The sequence below is a fragment of the Sphaerodactylus townsendi genome, linkage group LG02 (assembly GCF_021028975.2).
Source record: "Sphaerodactylus townsendi isolate TG3544 linkage group LG02, MPM_Stown_v2.3, whole genome shotgun sequence".
In the NCBI taxonomy this organism is placed as follows: domain Eukaryota; kingdom Metazoa; phylum Chordata; class Lepidosauria; order Squamata; family Sphaerodactylidae; genus Sphaerodactylus; species Sphaerodactylus townsendi.
Window position 1 is genome coordinate 70,016,856 of NC_059426.1, and position 21,473 is coordinate 70,038,328.

General features: G+C 41.4%; 2 protein-coding genes across 2 annotated transcripts; one reads left to right on the plus strand and one right to left on the minus strand.

The window, feature by feature from the left end:
• Positions 1 to 553: 553 nt before the first annotated feature.
• Positions 554 to 12,586, minus strand: LOC125426264 (olfactory receptor 1019-like). The gene is made up of 4 exons (XM_048484525.1): positions 12,494 to 12,586; positions 2,694 to 3,693; positions 1,251 to 1,439; positions 554 to 557 (listed from the first exon to the last, which is right to left on the minus strand). The coding sequence occupies exons 2-4, from the start codon at positions 3,641 to 3,643 to the stop codon at positions 554 to 556; spliced, it is 1,143 nt and encodes a 380-aa protein (XP_048340482.1). The 5' UTR covers positions 3,644 to 3,693; positions 12,494 to 12,586.
• A 3,874-nt stretch (positions 12,587 to 16,460) lies between these two features.
• On the plus strand, positions 16,461 to 21,151 carry LOC125426265 (olfactory receptor 1019-like). The gene is given in 3 exon segments (XM_048484526.1): positions 16,461 to 16,814; positions 16,817 to 17,373; positions 21,073 to 21,151. Coding segments are annotated over 3 exon segments (990 nt in total).
• The last annotated feature ends 322 nt before the right edge of the window (positions 21,152 to 21,473 follow it).

A 21,473-nucleotide genomic window follows, 5' to 3' on the forward strand; every position in this document is an offset into this window, starting at 1 on the left:
CAGCTACGAACCTGGGAGACCTGTGTTACCCAAAATTGTGGGGGTCTGCCCATTTTGAATGGGGAATTAGCAAGAGCAGACCTTGCATAGTGAAAGGCTGAGTAACTATCTCAGGATCTTTGCCACCAAAGTTTATGGAGATGGGTCTCATAAAGAAATTCACAGGAATCTGAAATAAAAGTTTTGTTAGGAAAAATGAAAATAATAAACTTACAAGCACACAAATGTTTAATGCATGCAGAGAATTCACACTGTTCTAGAATATACATAGCATTGAGGGTAAAGATATGGAAAAGCAAGGGGGTTTGGGGGGGGGGGGATAAGGCAATAATTACCTGATCTAGGACTTGTCCAATGAGCAAAGTTCAGTGACTCATGCTAAACCCCAGTAGAAGAATAGGGAGAAAGGAACGTTTTCAGAACAGTATTAGCCAGACAGAGAGATGTCCAAGAAAATACTGAACACTGAGTGCTGTGTGAGGGGGCTAGTTATAGGGAGAAATGAGCTCTCAGGTTATACAAGTGACCCTAATCTCCAGGACAAAGGAGGCTCTCACCTTTTGGAGAGAAGACAAGTGGGGGGCACTTAAGTGTAGGACATTTAAGTTAAGTGGTAGATAGTTAAACTCATCAGCAATTTTCCCTTCTATTCTACCAGATCTAGTCCTGTGCTTGGATGGTATTTGGGAAATATAGGCTCAGAGGAAAAATTTACAAGGCCCAGGCCTTTGAGTGGGAAAAAGGCAGTTTCAAGACCTCTAGGCCACTCTACTAACCAGCCTTTGGTCAAAGAAGGGGAAGACAGGATATAATCAGTGGCTTAGGAATTCAAATGCATGACATGCAGCATGGTCTGGTTGTAAGGGGCTTTGGAGAGACACAGAAAATAATCTTGATTTAAGTGTGCTAGAGTTCTCCTGGGCATTGGGATTGTCCATAGTTTGTTCGTGATTCTCCAGTTTTATAACAAAAATTGGTTATTTCTGCACCTCTGGTTGTTGGCACCCAACAGATATGAGGATCTAGAAGAGCTTCAAAATGTGACTCCCAGTGGTAAACATGGAGTAAGTGAGTACAACTGGGATGAGTTTTAGGCTGTTTCTGCATGGGCAAGCGAGCGGAGTTGCACTGACATAGTTGCAGTCGGTGTACCCCCCGGGGCCATTTGCACGCTATTCTGCAAATGGCCCCGGTGCCCCAGCAGTCCATGGGACCACCTTCACATGCAGCACGCCGCTTCCCTCCCTTACCTCCTCTCAGCTGCTGTCGCTGTAGAGAGGCTAGGGGACATGCCCCCGTAGCCATGGTGATGCTTACAGGAATGGAGTCCATGAGGCGTGTCCCCTGACCTCTCTACAGCGACAGCAGCCAAGAGGAGGTAAGAGAGGAAAATGCCGCCTTCCACCTGTTGCTTTTTGCTCGGCACCGAATGGAAGACGCTGCTTTTCAAAAAACTTGCTCATTGAGCGAGTTTTGAAAGCAGTATTTTCATGCTGTTTGGGGGGGCAAGCACGGTACTACTGCGCTGCAGAAGCAGCATCAGCAGCTGTGTGAACAGTGCCCCAGGGATGGTGTTTTTACCGTCCCTGCCGTGCTGTTTTCTGCCCATGCAGAAACAGCCTTAGATGGCTTCCCAAATCACAGGGCATTGACTCTAAGTGCCCTACAGCAATGTTCACTTTTGTAGTACAGGTGGGCACCCCATTACCTACCAATATTTTTCTAAGTGCCCATTTTCTTAATCTCTAAAGTATCTCCTCCCCAAAACAGAGAGCCAGTTCTGGATTTCTTCTACTTTATTAGAACAGAAAGTACTGCAGAAGAGATTATGCAGAATCACTTTTGAGTCTCATAGGACACTGTCTAAATCTTCCCAGCAGTTTGTGGAACCTCACAAATATTTTGTGATTGAACCTAACTCCATGGCAGTCATTTAATGATTGCTTCACTTATCATGGTAGCCATTTTATTGTGGTACACAATACCTGTTCTCAAAATTCCAAAATGGCCCAAAGATTCAACAAGGTTGGAGACTGCTGCCATGGAAGCTGCACCCACATTGATTAAAGAAATGGTAGGGACAGGAAACATGGTGGGACTCCCTTTGAGACTTTTGATGAGACTGTAAAAGCCTACACTTTTGTTCAGAAAAGTTTGAAACCCCCCCCCCCCCCGGGCCACTTAAATTGGAGGAAGGTTCCATAAGTGAATGGAAGGATTGAAGCCAATCTTCATCCTGTTCTCTAAATATGTTAGTATGAAATGCAGACATCTTCATGTCTGGTGCCAGTTCAACCAGAACTAGATTATAATTATGAAAGGATTGTGTTAAATCTATTTTGAAGATGATATCTTCAGTTTAATAGTCTTCTTGCACTTATTCCAGGTACAGCACTTTTCTTAGGAAATGTTATCTTTCATATGAACTTCAGGCGAACAGCATGTGTTTTGTAAAATCACCAAGGTATGATTTAAAAAACAACAACAGAATAATAATTTACTTAGTTCTGCTCGTACATTAATTTATCCTGGAAGATTTGTTCAATTACTTGAATATTGTGGATGTTATATAACACCCAAGCAAATATATTTAAATCTAATTTGTTTCAGTTGCTTAGTGCCTTCAACAGGCTTAACTGAACATCGCTTCAAACCATTCATCAACATGATTTCCACTGACAAATATTTATAACTTTTTCAAGTTCCTTAAGAAAGCTATCTCATATGTTTGAATTCTTCTCAAGGCATTTTTCACTTCCTTGTTCCTCAAACTGTAGATAAGGGGATTCAGCATGGGAATCACCACAGTATAAAACATGGAGGCCCACTTGTCCTGGTCCAGAGAGTAGGTAGAACTTGGACGTAAATACATGAAGACTGTTGTTCCGTAGAAGATGGTTACAGCCATTAAGTGTGAGGCACATGTTGAAAAGGCCTTTTGTTTCCCCTCCGCTGAGTGAATCCGCAAAATTGCAGACAGGATCAATGTATATGAGACCAAAATTTCTGCAGAAGTGAATATGCCCAGGACTGTAGCAAACACAAACAGCACCATTTGATTGATACTTGTGTCAGTGCAAGAAAGAGCTAACAATGGGGGAACATCACAGAAGAAATGGTTGATGATGTTGGAGCCACAGAAAGATAACGTGAAGGTGGAAATTGTTTGTGTCACTGCATTCAGAAAGCCAATGAAGTAGGATACAGTCACCATCAGGATACACTTTTGGGGGGACATAGTAACTATGTACATGAGAGGATTACAGATAGCTTCATACCGGTCATAAGCCATTGCAGCCAGGAGGATGCACTCTGTACTTGCACAGAAGACAAAGAAATACATCTGTGTAGCACAGCCCGTATAAGAAATGGTATGCTTCTCTGTTAGAAAATTCTTCAGCATTTTGGGCGCAATGGCTGAAGAATATCCAATATCTAAGAAAGACAGATGGCTGAGGAAGAAATACATGGGGCTCTGGAGTTGAGAATCCATCCAGATTAACATGATGATCCCAAGATTTCCAGACATGGTGATTAAATACATAATTAACACTATAACAAAGCACAATTGCTTCATTTTTGGGTTGTCCACTAAACCCAAGAGGACAAATTCTGTCACATTTGCATGATTTTGTCTATCCATTTTCCAGCAGTTCTCTTTTGATGGAATTTGATTTACTGATGAAATATGATCTGTAATTTAGAAAAATAATTTCATCTGTTATAAAAAGTGACCAATACAGAACTCAGAATGGATTAAATTAATTGACTGCTTTGAGCTGAGCTAGGAAATTTACATTGCAGTGAAAAATGGACAGAAGCACTAGCCGTTATGGAGAGAGGAGCATGTCAAGATTCAGTCTGTTTTAGGCTGGGTTGCTCTTTGCTCAAAAACAGCAAACTTGCAGCTTGTGGTTGCTAGTAGTAGAAATGCCTATCCATACCTCATTTATAGCATGTAGCACCTTTAACGGTGATTAGTAAGCTTAGTAAAAATGGGATCTGTCTTTTTTTATATATCCCCACACATACTCGTGTATAAGTCGACCCGCATATAAGTCAAGGCACCTAATTTTACCACAAAAGACTGGGAAAACTTATTGACTCGCGTATAAGTCGAGGGTGGGAAATGCAGCAGCTACTGGTAAATTTCAAAAATAAAAATAGATACCAATAAAATTACATTAATTGAGGCATCAGTAGGTTAAGTGTTTTTGAATATTTATTTCAAAGAAAAACAGCAAACTAGCTCTGTAAGCCCTGATTCTCCCTTTAAATCCACTCAGAAGGGGGAGGGGTGATTTAAAGGGAGAATCTGGGGAAAATTTGAGGGTGCCTGTCAGGGGAGGAATGTTTATGTTAGCAGTACCAACATTTCAGAATATCTTTAGGAGACCCCCCTGATGATACCACCCAGGTTTGGTGAAGTTTGGTTCAGCGGGTCCAAAGTTATGGACCCTCAAAGGTGTAGCCCCCATCTCCTATTAGCTTCCATTGGAAACAATGGGGGATGGGGCAGCCACTTTGGGGATCCATAACTTTGGATCCCCTGAACCAAACATCACCAAACCTGGCTGCTATCAGCAAGAGATTATCCTGATGATACCAGCCAGGTTTAGTGAAGTTTGGTTCAAGGGGTCCTCATGGATCCTCATGGATCCTCAAAATCCTCATGGATCCTCAAAATGTAGCCCAATCTACTATTAGCTCCCATTGGAAACAATGGGGGATGGGGCACCCTCCTTTGGGGGTCCATAACTTTGGACCCCATGAACCAAACTTCACCAAACCTGGCTGGTATCATCAGGAGTGTCACCTGATGATACCCTGAAATTTTGGTGCTACTAGCCTAAAAATCGCACCCCCTGGCAGCCAACAAAGTAAAAACTTTAAAATATTTTTTAAACTCCACCTCACTCGCGTATAAGTCGAGGGGGGCTTTTTGGCACCGCTTCGGCAGAACCGGTTGTTAAAATGGTGCTTGTAAACAAACAGTTGTTAAATTATTTAAATCCCATCACCAGAACCGGTTGTTAAATTATTTGAAACCCACCATTGCCCTGATTCATTGCCTTAGAAGCAAAGAAGGTGACACCAAGGACAGGATCTTTTTTGTTGGGCATTTCATTTGTGCAGTTCTCTCCCCATTACTATCAGTCTTATGCCAAATCTGAAGTGTTTGGGTGACAGATGCAACCCCTTGTGGTTTCTCAAACATTTTCATTTTTCTTTATCATTTATTTAATATGCTTTTGCAGTTTTGGGTCTAATGCTTGCAATAGTTTAATTGCTGCTCCTTTTTATGCTGCTTGAATGCACAACTTTGTTTATGATTGATCTGTTGGTTTTTTTAACCTTTGAATGTTACTTTTTATAATTTATTCTACTTTTCTGCTCTTCTATTCAGTGACCTCAGGGAGCAGGAATGCACCCTCAGAGTGATGCCTTTCTCTTCCTGCCCACCTTCATCATTAGCTCTGGTAAGCCTCTATTTTCTCTCAGTCTGTTTACAGCTAACATGCCATGTCCCTTTAAATTTTGTCCTTCTTCCCTAGGTTTGGAGTCATCCTTTACTGGCCCAACCTTATCTTGGTAAAGGTGTTGGCCTGGCGGGTTCCTTCGTATTGTCTACTTCCTGGGCTTCCTCTCATGCCTGTCTCCTCCTCTGCTTCCATTTCCAGCCCTCTTCCCCAGCCTACCACCTGGAAGCCTCAGCTCCTAACTGCCCACCATCCTTCTCCTTTAGGGTTGTCAACCTCCAGGTTGTGACTGGAGATCTGCTATTACATCTGATCTTCAGGTGACAGATCCATTTACTTGGAGTAAATGGCCACTTTGGAAGGTGGACTCTATGGCATTATACCCAATTGAAGTCTTCAGATAATTCCCAGTGTGGAGCTGGCAATCCTATTCTCCCTGCTAGGCCTGCCCATTAATTCGGGGTAGGGGAGGCTTCTCTGCTTGCTGAATTTCTGCTCCACCCCTGTCCCAATCACTGTTTTATCTGATCTGGCTGACAGTGGAACAGGAATAGCTCCTGCAGCCTTCCTCCCTCATACTACTGTTCTATTGTATACATGTTCCATTTATTTTATTCATTGTTCATTACTTTCTTTTATCTGTTAATCATCTCTAAAGGTGATTTATTCTTCTGCATCTCAAGATCCAAATCTGTAGCAGAATTGTTGCCTGGCAGCAACTTCTGGGTGGCTTGATACCACCTGACTTGCATGACTCAACTAGGCCTGGCCGCTTGCTACTGTTCAACAACAGCTACTATATGAAAAAACAGTGGGGTGTAGTGGCCAGAGCTTCAGACCATAGTGTGCAAGAGCAAGGTTCACATCTCCATCTTGCTGTGGAAGCTCAGTGGGTGATTTTGGATGAGTCATTTGCTTTCAGCTGGTCTACCTTACAGGATTGTTGTGCAGATAAGGAGAGGAGAACACTGTTGGATATAGTTAACTGCTCCCTTGAGCAAGGAGTTTTCCCTGGTTGGCTTAAAGAGGCAGTGGTCCGCCCGCTCCTAAAAAGACCGCATTTAGATCCTGGAGATCCGGCCAATTACCGCCCAGTTTCCAATTTACCATTCTTGGGCAAGGTAATTGAGCGAGCCGGGCATGCTCAGCTCCGTTGCCATTCCTGGATGACACAAACGCATCGGATCCCTTCCAGTCTGGCTTCCGCTGGTCAATATGGGGACCCAGACGGTGCTTTCGGTCACTGTTGTGGGATCTATCTTTAATTCTCCGACTACTAATTGGACAGAGTAGCTGTTCGGCGCTGTTGGTGTTAGTTAGATCTCACCGCAGCTGCCTCGATATGGTAGACCACTTCTACCTTTTGGTCCACCGCCTCGCTGGTATCGGGTTCGAGATTCAGCCTTAAATTGGCTGATCTCTCGCTCCTCCGGAGATCGGGGACAGCAGGTGGCATCGGGGTGAGATCTCCGCGTCGCCTTACATTATGTGTGGGGTGCCGCCAGCGAGCCATACTCTCCCTCGGCGCTTTTTAATCGATCTACATGCACCCCCCCCCGGGCGAGTCTCAGTTCGAGTTTGGGCCGCGGTGTCATCAATACGCCTGATGACACTCCAGCTCTTTTGGTTCACAATGGAGGGCAGCCCCACCTCGGCCCCTGATGCTCTCCAGCGTTGTCTTGATGCTGTGGCTGGTTGGTTGAGTGCAAGTCGGCTTGAAGTTGAATCCCACTCAAGACCTAGAGGTCCTGTGGCTGGGCCGGGAGGTCCGGGTGGCCTTTTGGCCGTGCCTGACCCTTCTTGGCGCAGACGTTAACATTAACTTTGGTCCGGGCCAAGAGCCTGGGGGTGACTCTGGATCCATCTTTATCATTGGTGGTCCAGGGTCACCCAGACAAGCTCCAGGGCAGCTTTTTTACCATCTGCGCAGGGCACGGCAACCGGCCCCTCGTGATCTCTCCGCTCTGATCTGGCCACTGTGATCCATGCCACGGTCACCTCTAGATTAGACTACTGTAACTCGCTTTACGCTGGCTTACCTTTGGCCATGATCCGAAACTGAAACTTGTACAGAATGTGGGCAGCTGTGACTCCTTTCCGGAGCACGACAGCAAGGGACCGGATTACTCCGTCCTATACCAACTGCACTCGGCCGCCGATCGAAAGTACCAGGTCATGTTTAAAGTTTTGGTTTTGACCTTTAAAGCCACATTCAGCGGCCTTGGCCCTGCATATCTAAGAGACCGCCTCTCCCTATATCGCTTCTTCTAGGCCCCTCCTCCTCGCTCCATCGGAGGCGACCTACTGGTGATCCCTGGCCCCAAGGTGATCCGGCTGGCCTCTACAAGGGCCAGGGCTTTTACGGCTCTGGCCCCTACCTGGTGGAACAGGCTTCCAAGTGAGATCAGGGCCCTGCGGGATTTACAAAGTTTCCGCAGGGCCTGTAAAACGGACCTGTTCCGCCAGGCATTTGGCCAGCCGGGATGATATCAACTGCAACAAAAAGCAAACATCTGGCCTCCCGTGGGTTCATAAAAGGGGGAATAGAATAGCTGAAGCCATCTTTAGTCTAATTTTATGTATTTTAATTAATTTATATATATGATGTTCTAACTTTTTATTTTGTTGGAAACCGCCCTGAGCCTTCGGGGAGGGCGGTATACAAATACAATAAATAAATAAAATAAAATAATGTAAGCTGCTTTCTGCTGTGCAGAAAGACTATAGTTTTCCTAGGTAGAGGCTACAGGGGGAGAGGAGACAGAAAACCTGAGACAGAAGGACAGATAAAGGTAGGTTGAACGGGAAGGAGATAGGGTTGCCAACTCCACGTTGGGAAATTCCTGGGGATTTGAGGTGAGAACTTGGGAAAGGTGGGGTTTGAGGAAAGGTGAGACCTCAGAAGGCTATAAGCCATACAGTGGAGTGGCGAGGGAAAATGGTGCCCAGGGCAACACCCTGCCAGGCTGTTCCTTCAGCCAGCAAAGGCTCTGCTGCATGAAGGAGCAGCCTGGCTGGGTGGGGCTGGGATGAAGAGGGAAGGAGGAGTGGTGTGAAGGGTGATTTCCCACCCTCCACATGACCAAATGGCGGCCTACCCAGGGCATATGTCCCTATATGTCCCCGTGGAAGCTCTGCCTCTGATGCCATAGACTACACCCTCCAAAGCAGCCATTTTCTCCAGGAGAACTAGAGTTGCCAACCTCCAGGGGAAGGCTGTGATGGATTCCAGGAGTTTGTTGAATATAAACAGAACAAAGGTTCCAGTAACGAGAAAGTTAACCTCAGCAGCTTCTGATTGACTGACAGCTAGAGAGATAGATTTTCCGGATCTAGCTCTGTGAGGATTGGGAGTCAGATGGAATCAGAGAAAGCTGTGAGACGTTGTGGTATGTTCCAAGTTCCCAAATAAAGCAGTATTACACTGAAAACACATTGGTTACTGTTTTATTCCTGGGGAGAGAATTTATTCCATAAGAAAACCGAAAGAGAAATCCTCAAAATTTAGCATGTGAAGGATCATATCTGAGGTCAGATTGTCCTTCCTCAGTGAGTATAATATCTGCTGGAATATCTTTTACCTTAGGGTAAAAAGAGAACACTCTTCAGAGAGAAAAGGAGAGAGTGACATCTGTGAAACAATATCTTAAGGTCTTTAAAACCAGACTGTTAGTTATAAGTATTATAAGAAAGAGAAACACCTATTGAAAATACCTGAAGTAATAACTACTTGTAATCTCATCCATAAACTTGGACTGAACTAACTTGAAACAATGTCAAAAGGTTTCAACATCTTACTTGTATGTAGCACCTTAAAAACTTACATGTTTTAGTTTATGTTATTTGAATTTGCCAAACATCTACATTATTTTGAAATAAATTTCCACAAGTTCATCTTTTTATCGTTTAAAAAGCCTCCTGTGCCTGTTTAATTTCTCTGGCCAGAGAAAAGTGGTTTTAAACAAGTGACACTTTCCTGCTTTCTAGATGGTGCCCGGAATCTGAGCAAAAAGCCCATTTCATTGTAGATATATTATTTTAGTAAAAGAATGGGGAGGAATAGTGAAAAACATAAAATAAACTTGCTCACATGCTACTTTTTCTGAAGGAATATAGTTAAAGGGCTGTTTACAACCTGAAGGGATGGAAGATTATAATTTTGGAGGGAAAAATCTCATCAGGGCACTTGTGGGCACAGTGTATGTCACAATTACCTGGAATTATAACTGATCTCCAGATGACAGAGATCAGTTTCTCTGGAGAAAATGACTGTTCAGAAGGGCACAGTCTATGGCACAGGTGTCAAACTCACGGCCCTCCAGATGTTCATGAACTACAATTCCCATCAGCCCTTGCCATTATAGCCAATGCTCATGTTGGGAGGGACTGATGGGAATTGTAGTTCATGAACATCTGGAGGACCATGAGTTTGACATCCCTGGTCTATGGCATTATACCCTACAGAGTTTGTGCCCCTCCCCAAGGTTCCCAAGGCTCCATCCTCACATCTCCAGGAATTTCCCAACCTGAAGCTGGCAGCCCTAAGGGGGAACTGATCTTTGTAGCTGGGACATCCATTGTGATTCTGACAGAGCCACTGCCACTACTGCTGCTGTAGGAGGGAAAGGAAGTTGGTGGACATGTGAGAGCACCACTGCCCCCTTTGCTGCTATGGGAGGGGAAGCAAAACAGGTGGGAGGCTGGGAGAGTGAGCAAGGACAGAAAGAGAGAGTGATGGGGTGGGGGCACAAGAGAGAGAAAGTAACAGGCATAGAGAAAAGAGCATAATAAAAGGGGTGACAGGAGGAAGAAAGAGTGAGAGATTGAGAGAAGGAGCGGGGAGAGAGGAGGAAGCAAAAGTGGGGGAAATGGGATAGCTGCTTTAGGAAGGTTGAGAACCACTGATCTAAGATGTAAAGTTTCTAAGACTGCTTCTTAGTCAGCAAAGGATCATGTGAATTATCCTAAAATTATATGCAGTTTTTAAGTAGATAATTTATCAAGTATCCTTGGTTATATATTACTAAAAACTTTGCCCTGGCTAATGCATTTCAGCATGGGTGGTTGCTGCTATAGCATGATAGAGGAATACATGGATTTCTCCCTCATACAAATAGCTTGTACCATGAAGGACTGATGAGTGAATTTCACCACAGCCATTCTTTTATTGTTTCAGAAATCTGGTCGGATTGTTCTTCCACATCTCCTTAGTTTCAGTATAGTAAGATAATTTCTAAATTATGGGTGGTAAGGATTTGGGTGAGGCTGGCTGCGGATTGGCTGCCCCCTTGTAAGGCCCTGCCATGGTTTTGTCATCTCTGGCAGTGCCCCTGCTGGTTTCATCTTGGGCGCTGCCAGCCCCTCCCAGCCTTAAGGCCGGCCTTAAGACCAGGTGCCACCAATATGATGCTGCATACTGAACTTCAAATGTTTTTAGATGTTTTAATTAATGTATTGGGTTTTATTGCATTGTGAACCGCCTAGAGCCCTTTGTGGATTAGGCGGTCTACAAAATCTAAATAACAACAACAACAACAACAACAACAACAACAACAACAACAACAACAACAACAACAACAATAGTTAATTCTGATCTGAAGCATATGCAGGTTACCCCAGTTTTCAGTTCCTGTAGTTAATTTGCATGAAGGAGCAGCAGTGGCGTAGTGGTTAAGAACAGGTACACTCTAATCTGGAGAACCGGGTTTGATTCCTTGCTCTGCCACTTGAGCTGTGGAGGCTTATCTGGGGAACTAGATTAGCCTGTGCACTCCAACACACATCAGTTGGGTGACCTTGGGCTAGTCACAGCTGTATGGAGCTCTCTCAGCTCCACCCATCTCATAGGGTGTTTGTTGGGGGTGGGGGGAGGGAAAGGAGATTGTAAGCCCGCTTGAGTCTCCTTCAGGAGAGAAAGGGGGGTTGTAAATCTGAATTCTTCTTCATCTTTCCCCTTGGATTATGAATACATGTAAACACTGAAAAAGGAATCTTAATGTGATGATATGTATGACAACATCAAGATCCTTTTTGTGCAGGATTTTTCTGATGTGCCCATAAATTTGGATGCGTTGGTAAAATATTACACAAAAATAAACTTGATATAAGTACATCATAATCACAACATTGCCTTTTTTTTGGCAAATGTTTATTGATGTAGATGAAACACAGATAATGAGCTGAAAACTGCAGCAAACTATACTTGCAGGGCACTGTGCAAATGCCAGAAAACAAAGGATTCTTAATGAATTGTTTCCAGGTCAGAAATAACTTTGGAAACATCCATGATTGAAACAAATTTAAAACAATTTTGCAATAAGTAATTTATACTCAAGCACTTATTTGAGTGAAGTTCCTGCTATTTTCATTTGATTTAATATTACCTTTCATCATTATTTTGGAGAAGAAAATTATGTGGACAGAGCTGCCATGTAATTAGGGCAGTCATTTGTGGGGTCTGAATTCAAGGAACCAGTGTGATATTGTGGTTACACTAGAGCGCAGAAGATCCAGGTTAAACATATCCCTTCAGCCATGAAGCTCATGGTATATCATTCTTTTTTAACCTAGCCTATCTAACAGGACTGTTTGTGGACAAAATGGAAACAGGGAATGATGTGTGCTATTCCAGCTCCCTTGGAGGAAGGTCAGGACATTAATAACACGATAGGACAGCTGCACAGCTGAGAAGGGGAATTTGCATCACTTTTCTAACATGTTATTGAAAGGTAGCCTTTGGTAAATTTTGTATTATTTCCTGTTTTAAGAATTCTTTTCTATTCATCCCTCTCTTAACTGTTTTAAAAGCCTGAATAATTTCACTTCAGTTTTTACTTACTACAACTGAAATCTTCCATCTACTTTTTCAAGAATTATGTATCTGAAGTCATATTTCTCTCACCAACATGTTTCTGCGATAGATTCTGGAAGAGGTACAGCAAGGGTGAAAAATTATCATTTGGCATATTGCCGAAAAGGTTAGCTGGTTCCTTAATAAGTAAATGCTGACTCACCTTTGTTCTGTAGCCTTCATGAAATTAGGAAATATCTTAAAGAGCAAGGAGATAATGGTGGTGAATATGTGTGATGAAGAGCTTTATTCTACCAAACTAAGAGTGTGCTGTAGGAGACTTTGATATCAAAGCAGTATTCATACTGATATCATTGCCCTTGGAGACACTTTTCATCTGTGATGCCCCTTGTGGTCAGATCTCCTGATTCCTAGTAGTTTATGCTTAACAAAGTGATTACATTGATTCTCAGGGGCTACAACATTATTTTACAGATACTGTGAAATCTTTTAGGATGAATGAAAATAATTTATTCTTTATGAGACTGTTCTTAATACATTATTAAGATCGCTATTCTTCTGTACATAATATGAGGTGAGGCTGGCCTCAGATTGGCTGCCCCCTTGTGAGGCCCTGCCATGGTTTTGTCATCTCTGGCAGTACTCCCGCTGGTTTCATTTTGGGGACTGCCAGCCCCTCCCAGCCTTAAGGCCAGCCTTAAGACCAGGCACCACCGATATGATGCTGCCTACTGAACTTCAAATGTTTTTAGATGTTTGAATTAATGTATTGGGTTGTATTGCCTTGTGAACCGCCTAGAGCCCTTTGTGGATTAGGCGGTCTATAAAATCTAAATAACAACAACAATAATAATAATAATTCCATAGAGAGATATAAAAAATTGAGCAAATTTTTTAGAGATGGTTCTCTGTACTCCAGTTTTAAGCATATTAAATTGTACATGGCAAGAAAATATATGGATTTTAATTGTTTTAATTTATTTTTATACATTCGGGCATTTTTTCCTGCCTCAAAATATTTTATTTTGACTGCGTGGAAAGAGACATTTACTGACCTAAAATAGTGAACCAAATGCTCGAGTTGTTTTTATCCTATGCAAAAAATCCCCACAACGGATCCTTTTGAAACGTCTGCAAGATATTTTATTTGTGTTGTGCAGAGAGGGTCAGTCTAAATAATCAAAAGACAGTTTAGGCAGTTATGGAAAGTCTGACATCACAGTAGAGTCCAGTATGTTTGCATATGACCAATGTCTATTAATCAAGATAAGCAGAACTAATTAAAAATAATGTCACTACAGTATCTGGCTTTTCCTGTCGGGATGTGGTATGCCCTGCAACAACACAACTGACTAGAAAGAAAACAACCTTTTGCATAGACGTCAGCTAAGCCACTGTAACCAAAACAAGGGAAACTGAGTAAAATATAACAGAAGACAAAGACTGTCTTCCAAGGCAACACCCACAGAAACAATGAAATATCTTTCAGGGTTGCAGGAATGCTGATATTTGAGAGTTGAATTTTAACTCTAACAATGAAAAGAAAATCCATTTATTATCTACCCATGTAAATTATTTCTACATATTTTAATTTGATTTCTTCCTCCCACTCAATCAGGGGGGTGAATTTTTTTTTCTAGACCATGTTCTTAGTACCAAGGATCTTGATAGCAGTTGCAGTGTGAATGCCATGGGGATTGCTCCCTTCATCTACCAAAACACGTTCAGTCAATGCCATGATGAAAAAATGATAGAGGATATATTAAAAAATCTTTCACCCTGGAGAATTTCTCTGCATTTTGTGATGGAAGCAAAGAAAGGGCAGTTTATCAAGGTGTATTCAATCTATGTCTTAATATTTTGTCAGAATTGAGTTCCCATTGATAGACGCACTTGTCACTATCAGTGATGTGAACCATAGGGAGAAATCCTATCTCCTCTAGTCAGTGGATGTTACTCCCAGGAAAGTGATTTAGTATTGAGGACATAGAAGCACCAATGTGGAAATTATCAGGTTATCAAGTAGCTGATTTTATATTCATCAGAGAGTCCCAGATGTCTATTCAAAAAGATAGTTTCCTGTGCAAACACCCAGTTTACTGACCCATGGGGTGATATCACATCACAGCATTTATTAGGCAGATTATGTTCACAAGGTAGTTTGCCATTGCCTTCCCAAGTTGTCTACACTTTACCTCAGCAAGCTGGATACCACCCTAGGAAGGAAGGAAGGAAGGAAGGAAGGAAGGAAGGAAGGAAGGAAGGTACGTAGGTAGGTAGGTAGGTAGGTAGGTAGGTAGGTAGGTAGGTAGGTAGGTAGGTAGGTAGGTAGGTAGGTAGGTATAAGCATAAGCATTTTATTGTCATTGTGCACGCACAACGAAATTTACAACAACGAAATTTACAGGTAGGTAGGTAGGTAGTTTGGGTGAATCAACCTTGAGTTGGCTATCTGAAACCAATTGCTATTGAGTTCAAACTCAGGTTGTGAGCAGAGCTTGGACTGCAGTATTGCAGCTTACCACTCTTCACTACAGGGCTGCTAAATGTTTATTACATGCAAGAAATTCCTATTCTGAAATTCTGCAACAAAGCTAGAAAGCTAATTCTTAACGAACACAGCAATTTACATTATTCCCAAGATCCAGGGTTTTCAAATACATCAGGGATAATGTCCCAGAGTATACCAAATAGCTTAAAAGATGTCCTTGCCTGTTAGATACTGAAGCAAAGAAGAAACCACTCATGATACTCTAGGTGAATTTGCTGTTTCAGGCAAACATGGGTAAGTACTCAAGGATGGATTTGCCATCATGAATGACTTCTTTGCAATAACTTAACTATGGTTGACCATATGGGGACTGAATGGCTTTTTTGCAATAACTTGACTATGGTTGACCACTTGGGGATTGATACTGAGAAAGTATTTGCCTACATACTACTCACAGATCAATTTTTTTGAACAATACCAAATTCTTGTTAGTTCACAATTCCAAAACTATATTTCAATAGGAAAAACATAGGCATGTGACTCCATGACAATTTTACACGAAGTCAGATAAATGCATAGCATGTTTGTTCAGTTGAATTACGCACAACTTAAATGTCCAGAACCAATGTTTGTACCAGTTATTTTTTTCTGGATTGTTTCAATGACTACAGTGTGATATAAATCCATTTGTTCTTAACCTTTAATCCCACTACCGCCCTGAGGAATACCAATATTGTCGCAGCTTATACCAAACCACAAAATAAAATGGTCCTGGCAATCAAATAATTCAAGCATGTTGTATTTAAAGTATGATATATGCATATGATACTCAGATCTCAGCTTTACTTTCAGTGATACCCATGGTTTGACAGCCATTCAGCCAATTTATTAACAGGCATTCAGCCAATTTATTATCTGTTTACTGTGTAATACTTTCATAAGGAGTTGGGGAGAAATGAAGGATCTTGGTATTTAACCTCAAGTCAGGTTTAGCAGTACAAAACACCTCCTTTGCCAGCTGTCAGGATTGACTACGGGTGCGGAGAAGGGAACACCCAAAGTCTCACATGCCGCCAAAATTCTTTCTCTTAGGAACCTAGTAGCAGTTAAGGCCCCAATTTTTTTTAGAGTATAAGCATTCATGATTCAAAGCTTACTTCATCAGATACAAGAAAGAATGAAGATTGATCCATTAAAATATATGTCTTATATTAGCTAATTTACCCATACTAGCTAGCATCCAACAGCTGTTTTCTGCCAACTGAAAGAGAACATTTTTTTGCTGTCTGCATCCTCCCACTATAAACCCACACACTGTGCACAGTTCTGTTCCTAGGAGGATCTTCAATCAGAGCTGTGTTTGGGACAGCTCAGTGAACTCCAGTGGGACGTGGATTTAGGGCAAGTCCAATTTTGTCATCCATCTTCCATTCACAGATCCCTTGAATGCAAGGCGATATCTACAAGAAGAGGCTACACTAACACTGAATATCTCATTTAGTAAGCAGAGATAGTGTGTAAAAATAATTTTGGTTCCAGAATTGTTCTCATATAAAAGACAAATTAAATGAAATTGTCTCTCCCTTTCCTCCTTTCCAGAGAAAAATCAAAAATTTAACAAATAGCTGGCATCCATCACGAATTTAACAAATTCAACTGGCATCCATCACGAATCGCAATGGATAAAGCAAATCGCTCAATTCCACCTGAATTTGTTCTTCTAGGATTCACAGATAACCCTCAAATGCAGCTCCCTCTTTTTTTGATGTTTCTAATCGTTTATATTGTCACCATAGCATGGAATCTTGGAATGATTGTGTTAATCTGCATTGAATCTCAACTTCACAACCCCATGTATTTTTTCCTGGGCAACTTGTCCTTTGTTGATCTCTGCTACTCCTCAGCCATTGCTCCCAAAATGCTCTCTGACCTCCTAAGTAAGATTAAAAGGATTTCATACAATGGTTGTGCTATACAGATGTATATATTTGGTTTCCTTGCAGATGTAGAGTGTCTTTTGTTGGCTGTGATTGAGCCTTTGATCGGTATGTGGCTATCAGCAATCCACTACATTATACAGCTGTTATGTCCAGAAAGAGCTGCAAACAGCTGATGAGTATCGCATACCTTGTAGGCATGGTGGATTCAATGATACACACTTGCAATACATTCCGACTGTCATTTTGTCAATCCAATGTCCTCAATCATTTCTTCTGTGACATTCCTCCTGTCCTGGCACTTTCGTGCTCTGATACCTACATCAATGAGATTGTGATGTTCACCTTAATTGGTTTTATTATAGGAATCAGCATTGGAATGATTCTTGTTTCGTATACTTGCATCCTGAGCACAATCATGAGAATGCGCTCTGCTGAAGGCAGGCGGAAAGCTTTCTCCACCTGTGCCTCTCACCTGACAGCTGTAGGGCTATTCCATGGAACAATGCTGTTCATGTATTTTCGACCCAGTTCCAGTTACTCATTGGATCAAGACAAATGGGTGTCCATGTTCTACACTATAGTGATCCCCATGCTCAACCCTCTGATCTACAGTCTGAGGAATAAAGATGTCAAAAATGCCCTAGCAAAAATATTTTGGAACACAGCATTTCTGAACAGGGGTAATTGTACCTCAAAATAGCACTGGCAGATAACAAGAGCAGGAACACCTTGTGGGACTTTGAACATTCCCTGGAAATTTTATTGGGCCTTCCTCTATGAGAAGATAAGTAAATACTGTTGGACTTGTTAACTTGAAAAACAGGCATGATACAGAGAATACTTAGTTCACACAAAACCGGAGATCAGGACTAGGAAAACTCTCTGCAATCACATAACATAAATTGAGTGTTGCCATAACACTCTATAGAGTAACCTTAGTACATTGGAGTACAACAGAGTTGATCTGCAAGAGTACATGGATAGATATCAAAATGGAGAATGTTTTCTGGAAGAATAAATGTTAAAATTCACTGGCAATATACACACGATAAAATACTTATGTAAACGTTAGTAAACCAGCACAGACAGAGCCATTGAAGTGAACAATTTGGTCTGGGGCTCAAGTTCAAGCAACATCTCCAAAAGGCATTTGTTAAATCACAAAAATATTAAAATTATGTAACTCGTTTATGGGTGCTTTATTTTGTTTCTATGTGTGATCTTTAATTTTTAAAAGCTGTGGCTAGGGATCTCAGAAATTGGAAGTGGCCCAGGCCTCTCTGGAGTTCTGGGCCAGGATCTGCAGAAATTTCCTTTTGTATTTTTCACATTTTAAATCATCACGATAAGGTTGTGCAATGTTGGTTTACATTACCTCAAGGCTTTTTGTTTGTGCATTGTGAATAGATAACTGAAAGGAGTGTTTATTTTTTTTTTATTTATTTTTTTTTACAAGCCTTTATTGGCATAAAATAAACATACAAAATCAGCATACAAAATTTGCCCATTATTGCTCACAATTATAGACACTGGTACTAAAATACTAAATACTAAAATATATACATGGTCCTTCTGTAACTATAGGACATTCCTTCAGCTAAGTTAACTCACTTAAACGTCATCGGATACTGACAGAAGCTAGCAAAATTACTGCTGGCTATATGTGGTCATAATACGTAGACATTGGTTGGTATTCATCTAGACTTACGTCTATTATTGTTAGCAGAAATTTTGCTACATTCTCACACACTGTGGGATCCATGTTGTTCAAAGCGCATGGGTATCTTAAGAGCATCGGATTAGATTGTTTACCATACAGAAATGGGATAGAAGTGCAGATTGTACTGAGCATTCTGATTTTTTTGCAAACCTTACACAATGAAGAGGAATTTATGATCGAGTGTCTCCACCTGACCCATATTGCATGGACATTAAGCCTCCTCTGTTTATCCAGATTTGTTGATATCATGCCATAGAGCAGCATAGAAGGCATTAGATTGAATCTGGCCAGTGTTAAAGCTCTTCTTAATTTAGGGGTTGGTGATCCTGTAAATAATTGGCCATGTGTCCTTGTTCAATTGGAATAGAAAGCAGGGTCCTAGGGGGAGACCACGTTTTTTTCCTGCGCCACAGCTGTTATCATATCCCGATACTCTTGTTCTAGCCATAGCTTAGTTTTTCAAGCAGCTATATGCTTCTGATGATAGGAAAGAGGGACTAGCGACTCTAATGAAAAGCCAAAGGTGTTGATTTTTCCCTCCAACTAGTTTCAATACCACCTAAGTGCGGAGAAGCTTGAGGGTGTAGCAAACTGGAGTGATCCACCGAATGGTGATCATCACATTAGCCAGTATCTGAAAGTTCCTCAGCTTGAGCCATCGTGGCATATAATATTTGCCGAAGTTCTAAACATAGGGGCTGCATATGAAGCACAATTTGGTAAGCCCATGGTACATGGAAGAATGGCAGGACTGGAGCTTAATGTTTATAATTTTTGTTTATAGCTCCGATCCAAATAGGTGCTCCATAGAGGAGCTGAGAGCAGGCATTTAGCATTGAACACGCTTCGGTCTTGAGGATGGTATACTGTGGTGGCCCACAGTGAAAAAGAAAGCGCTGAATTGCTAGGAGCACTGTTGTTAGCTGCTGGCGAGTGCTGAATTTCCTATGTACTGTCGAATTAAGGATGCTAGTAAGAGTTATGTCCAAAAATTTGAACTGGTTATCTTGTTCTCTGGGTCTGTTATTGATGGTTCATGTATGAATAGGGGGGCTTCTAGCGAAGACCATTATTTTAGTTTTTTCATGGTTAATTGAACCAGTTCGTTCCCTCTTACCAATATTCCAGCACAGCAATTTAAGAGAGCGAAGGTGAGACCGAAAACTTTAGTTAATGGGAAAAGAAGAACGGTTAATGCGATCAGCATAAAATGTAGCGATGGGCACGTGTTTAGTGCTTAGGTTTGGGAACATGCCCCATTGGCCTTCTGGAGGGTTGGCACTAGATCACTAAGGAATATATTTGGAACAAAGTGCGGGAGGCTTCAATGTACAGCCTATCCATTTGACGACCCTCTGGTTGTGATGATATTTTCTGTGAGAAATGATCCTATTTATTGCACATTGACTCTTATTCTGCAGCTAGTGCAGAGATGTGTAGCTGTTTTATAAGAAACAGTAGTCTAGGGGTCCATGTAATGTAGCGCCGTCAATTTTCTCCACAGTAGGGCTCTAGATATGGAGTCAAATGCCTACCAAATCCAGGAAGGGCTGCAAACGGTTTACGGTTATTCATGAGGGATTATACTTTTTGTTAGCTAAGTTGGCGCTAAAACTGTTACATGATCCAGTGTTGAGGATTTATTTTTTAGTGAATCCAATTTGCTCCGGATCCTATTACTTCTGCTTGCTTGACCCCAATACTTCCACTCTCCTAAGGAGTAGTTTTGCATATAGTTTGCCAATTACAGATAATAGGCTTATAGGACGATAGTTTGAAGGATTTGTAATATCACCCTTTTTGTAGATTGGGACAACTATAGACGCCAGCCACATCTTTGGGATGCGGCCCGTGTTATTTACATGGGTAAATAGAAAGGAGTGTTTATGAAAAGTGGAAGTTACATTTTAAGTATTATGTTGAAATGACATAATCATGTCTTTTGTAAATCAGAAAATTAACCGGTTAATTAAAATGTAAGGGGTATAGTGTTTTATACTAATACTGATAGTAAAATATTAATAGTGGAATTAATATAACGAGGGTTTTTCTTTTTATTCTTTTATTACCTGTCAGTGTATGTATTGCAGTTAGTATATACAATGATTGGTGGGTATTTTAAGGAAAGCTAAATGGAATAGAATAATATTATTTTAATTGATTTTCTCAAATTTATTATGTAACAAATATCAAAATCCATTCTACATCTACATGTAGGAGCTGCAGTGGCGTAGTGGCTAAGAGCAGGTGCACTGTGATCTGGAGGAACCGGGTTTGTTTCACAGCTCTGCCGCTTGAGCTGTGGAGGATTATCTGGGGAATTCATTAGTACATTCCCACACACACCAGCTGGGTGACCTTGGGCTAGTCACAGCTTTTCGGAGCTCTCTCAACCCCACCCACCTCACAGGGTGTTTGTTGTGAGGGGGGAAGGGCAAGGAGATTGTAAGCCCCTTTGAGTCTCCTACAGGAGAGAAAGGGGGGATATAAATCCAAACTCTTCTTCTACATGTGAATTGTCTTGTTATTTTTGTCTGTAAAACTTTATACTTCTATTTCTATACTTCATTAACTGTTTAAATTTAAAAAAAGAGAGAAATGAAAAAACCCTTCACAATGTATTCCAAAACAAAAGAGAAAAAGAGGAATTTGGACTGGTGGGCTCCTGTCCTAGCGTCATTATTCACAGCCACTGACAAATACGGATAAATCCCTAAAGATTGTGACCTTGCAATTTTTGTTCATATTCATAAGAAAGGAAATAGGGATGTTCTCACAAATTACAAGTCAATAAGCTTGCTTCATACCATTAGTAAACTTTATGATAGGTACAAAAGCATAACATTAAGGGGCTGGATGGAACATGATAATCTGCTGGCAGAAAGAACAAGTTGAGTTTATAGAAGGGTGCTCAACAATAGACCAATGCTTGATCTTACAACATTCAGCTGAGAAATACTCCAGTAAATCTAAAGCCTTGTTACACATAGTAGTCCTCATTGATCTAAATCTGCTTTTGACTCCATTTCAA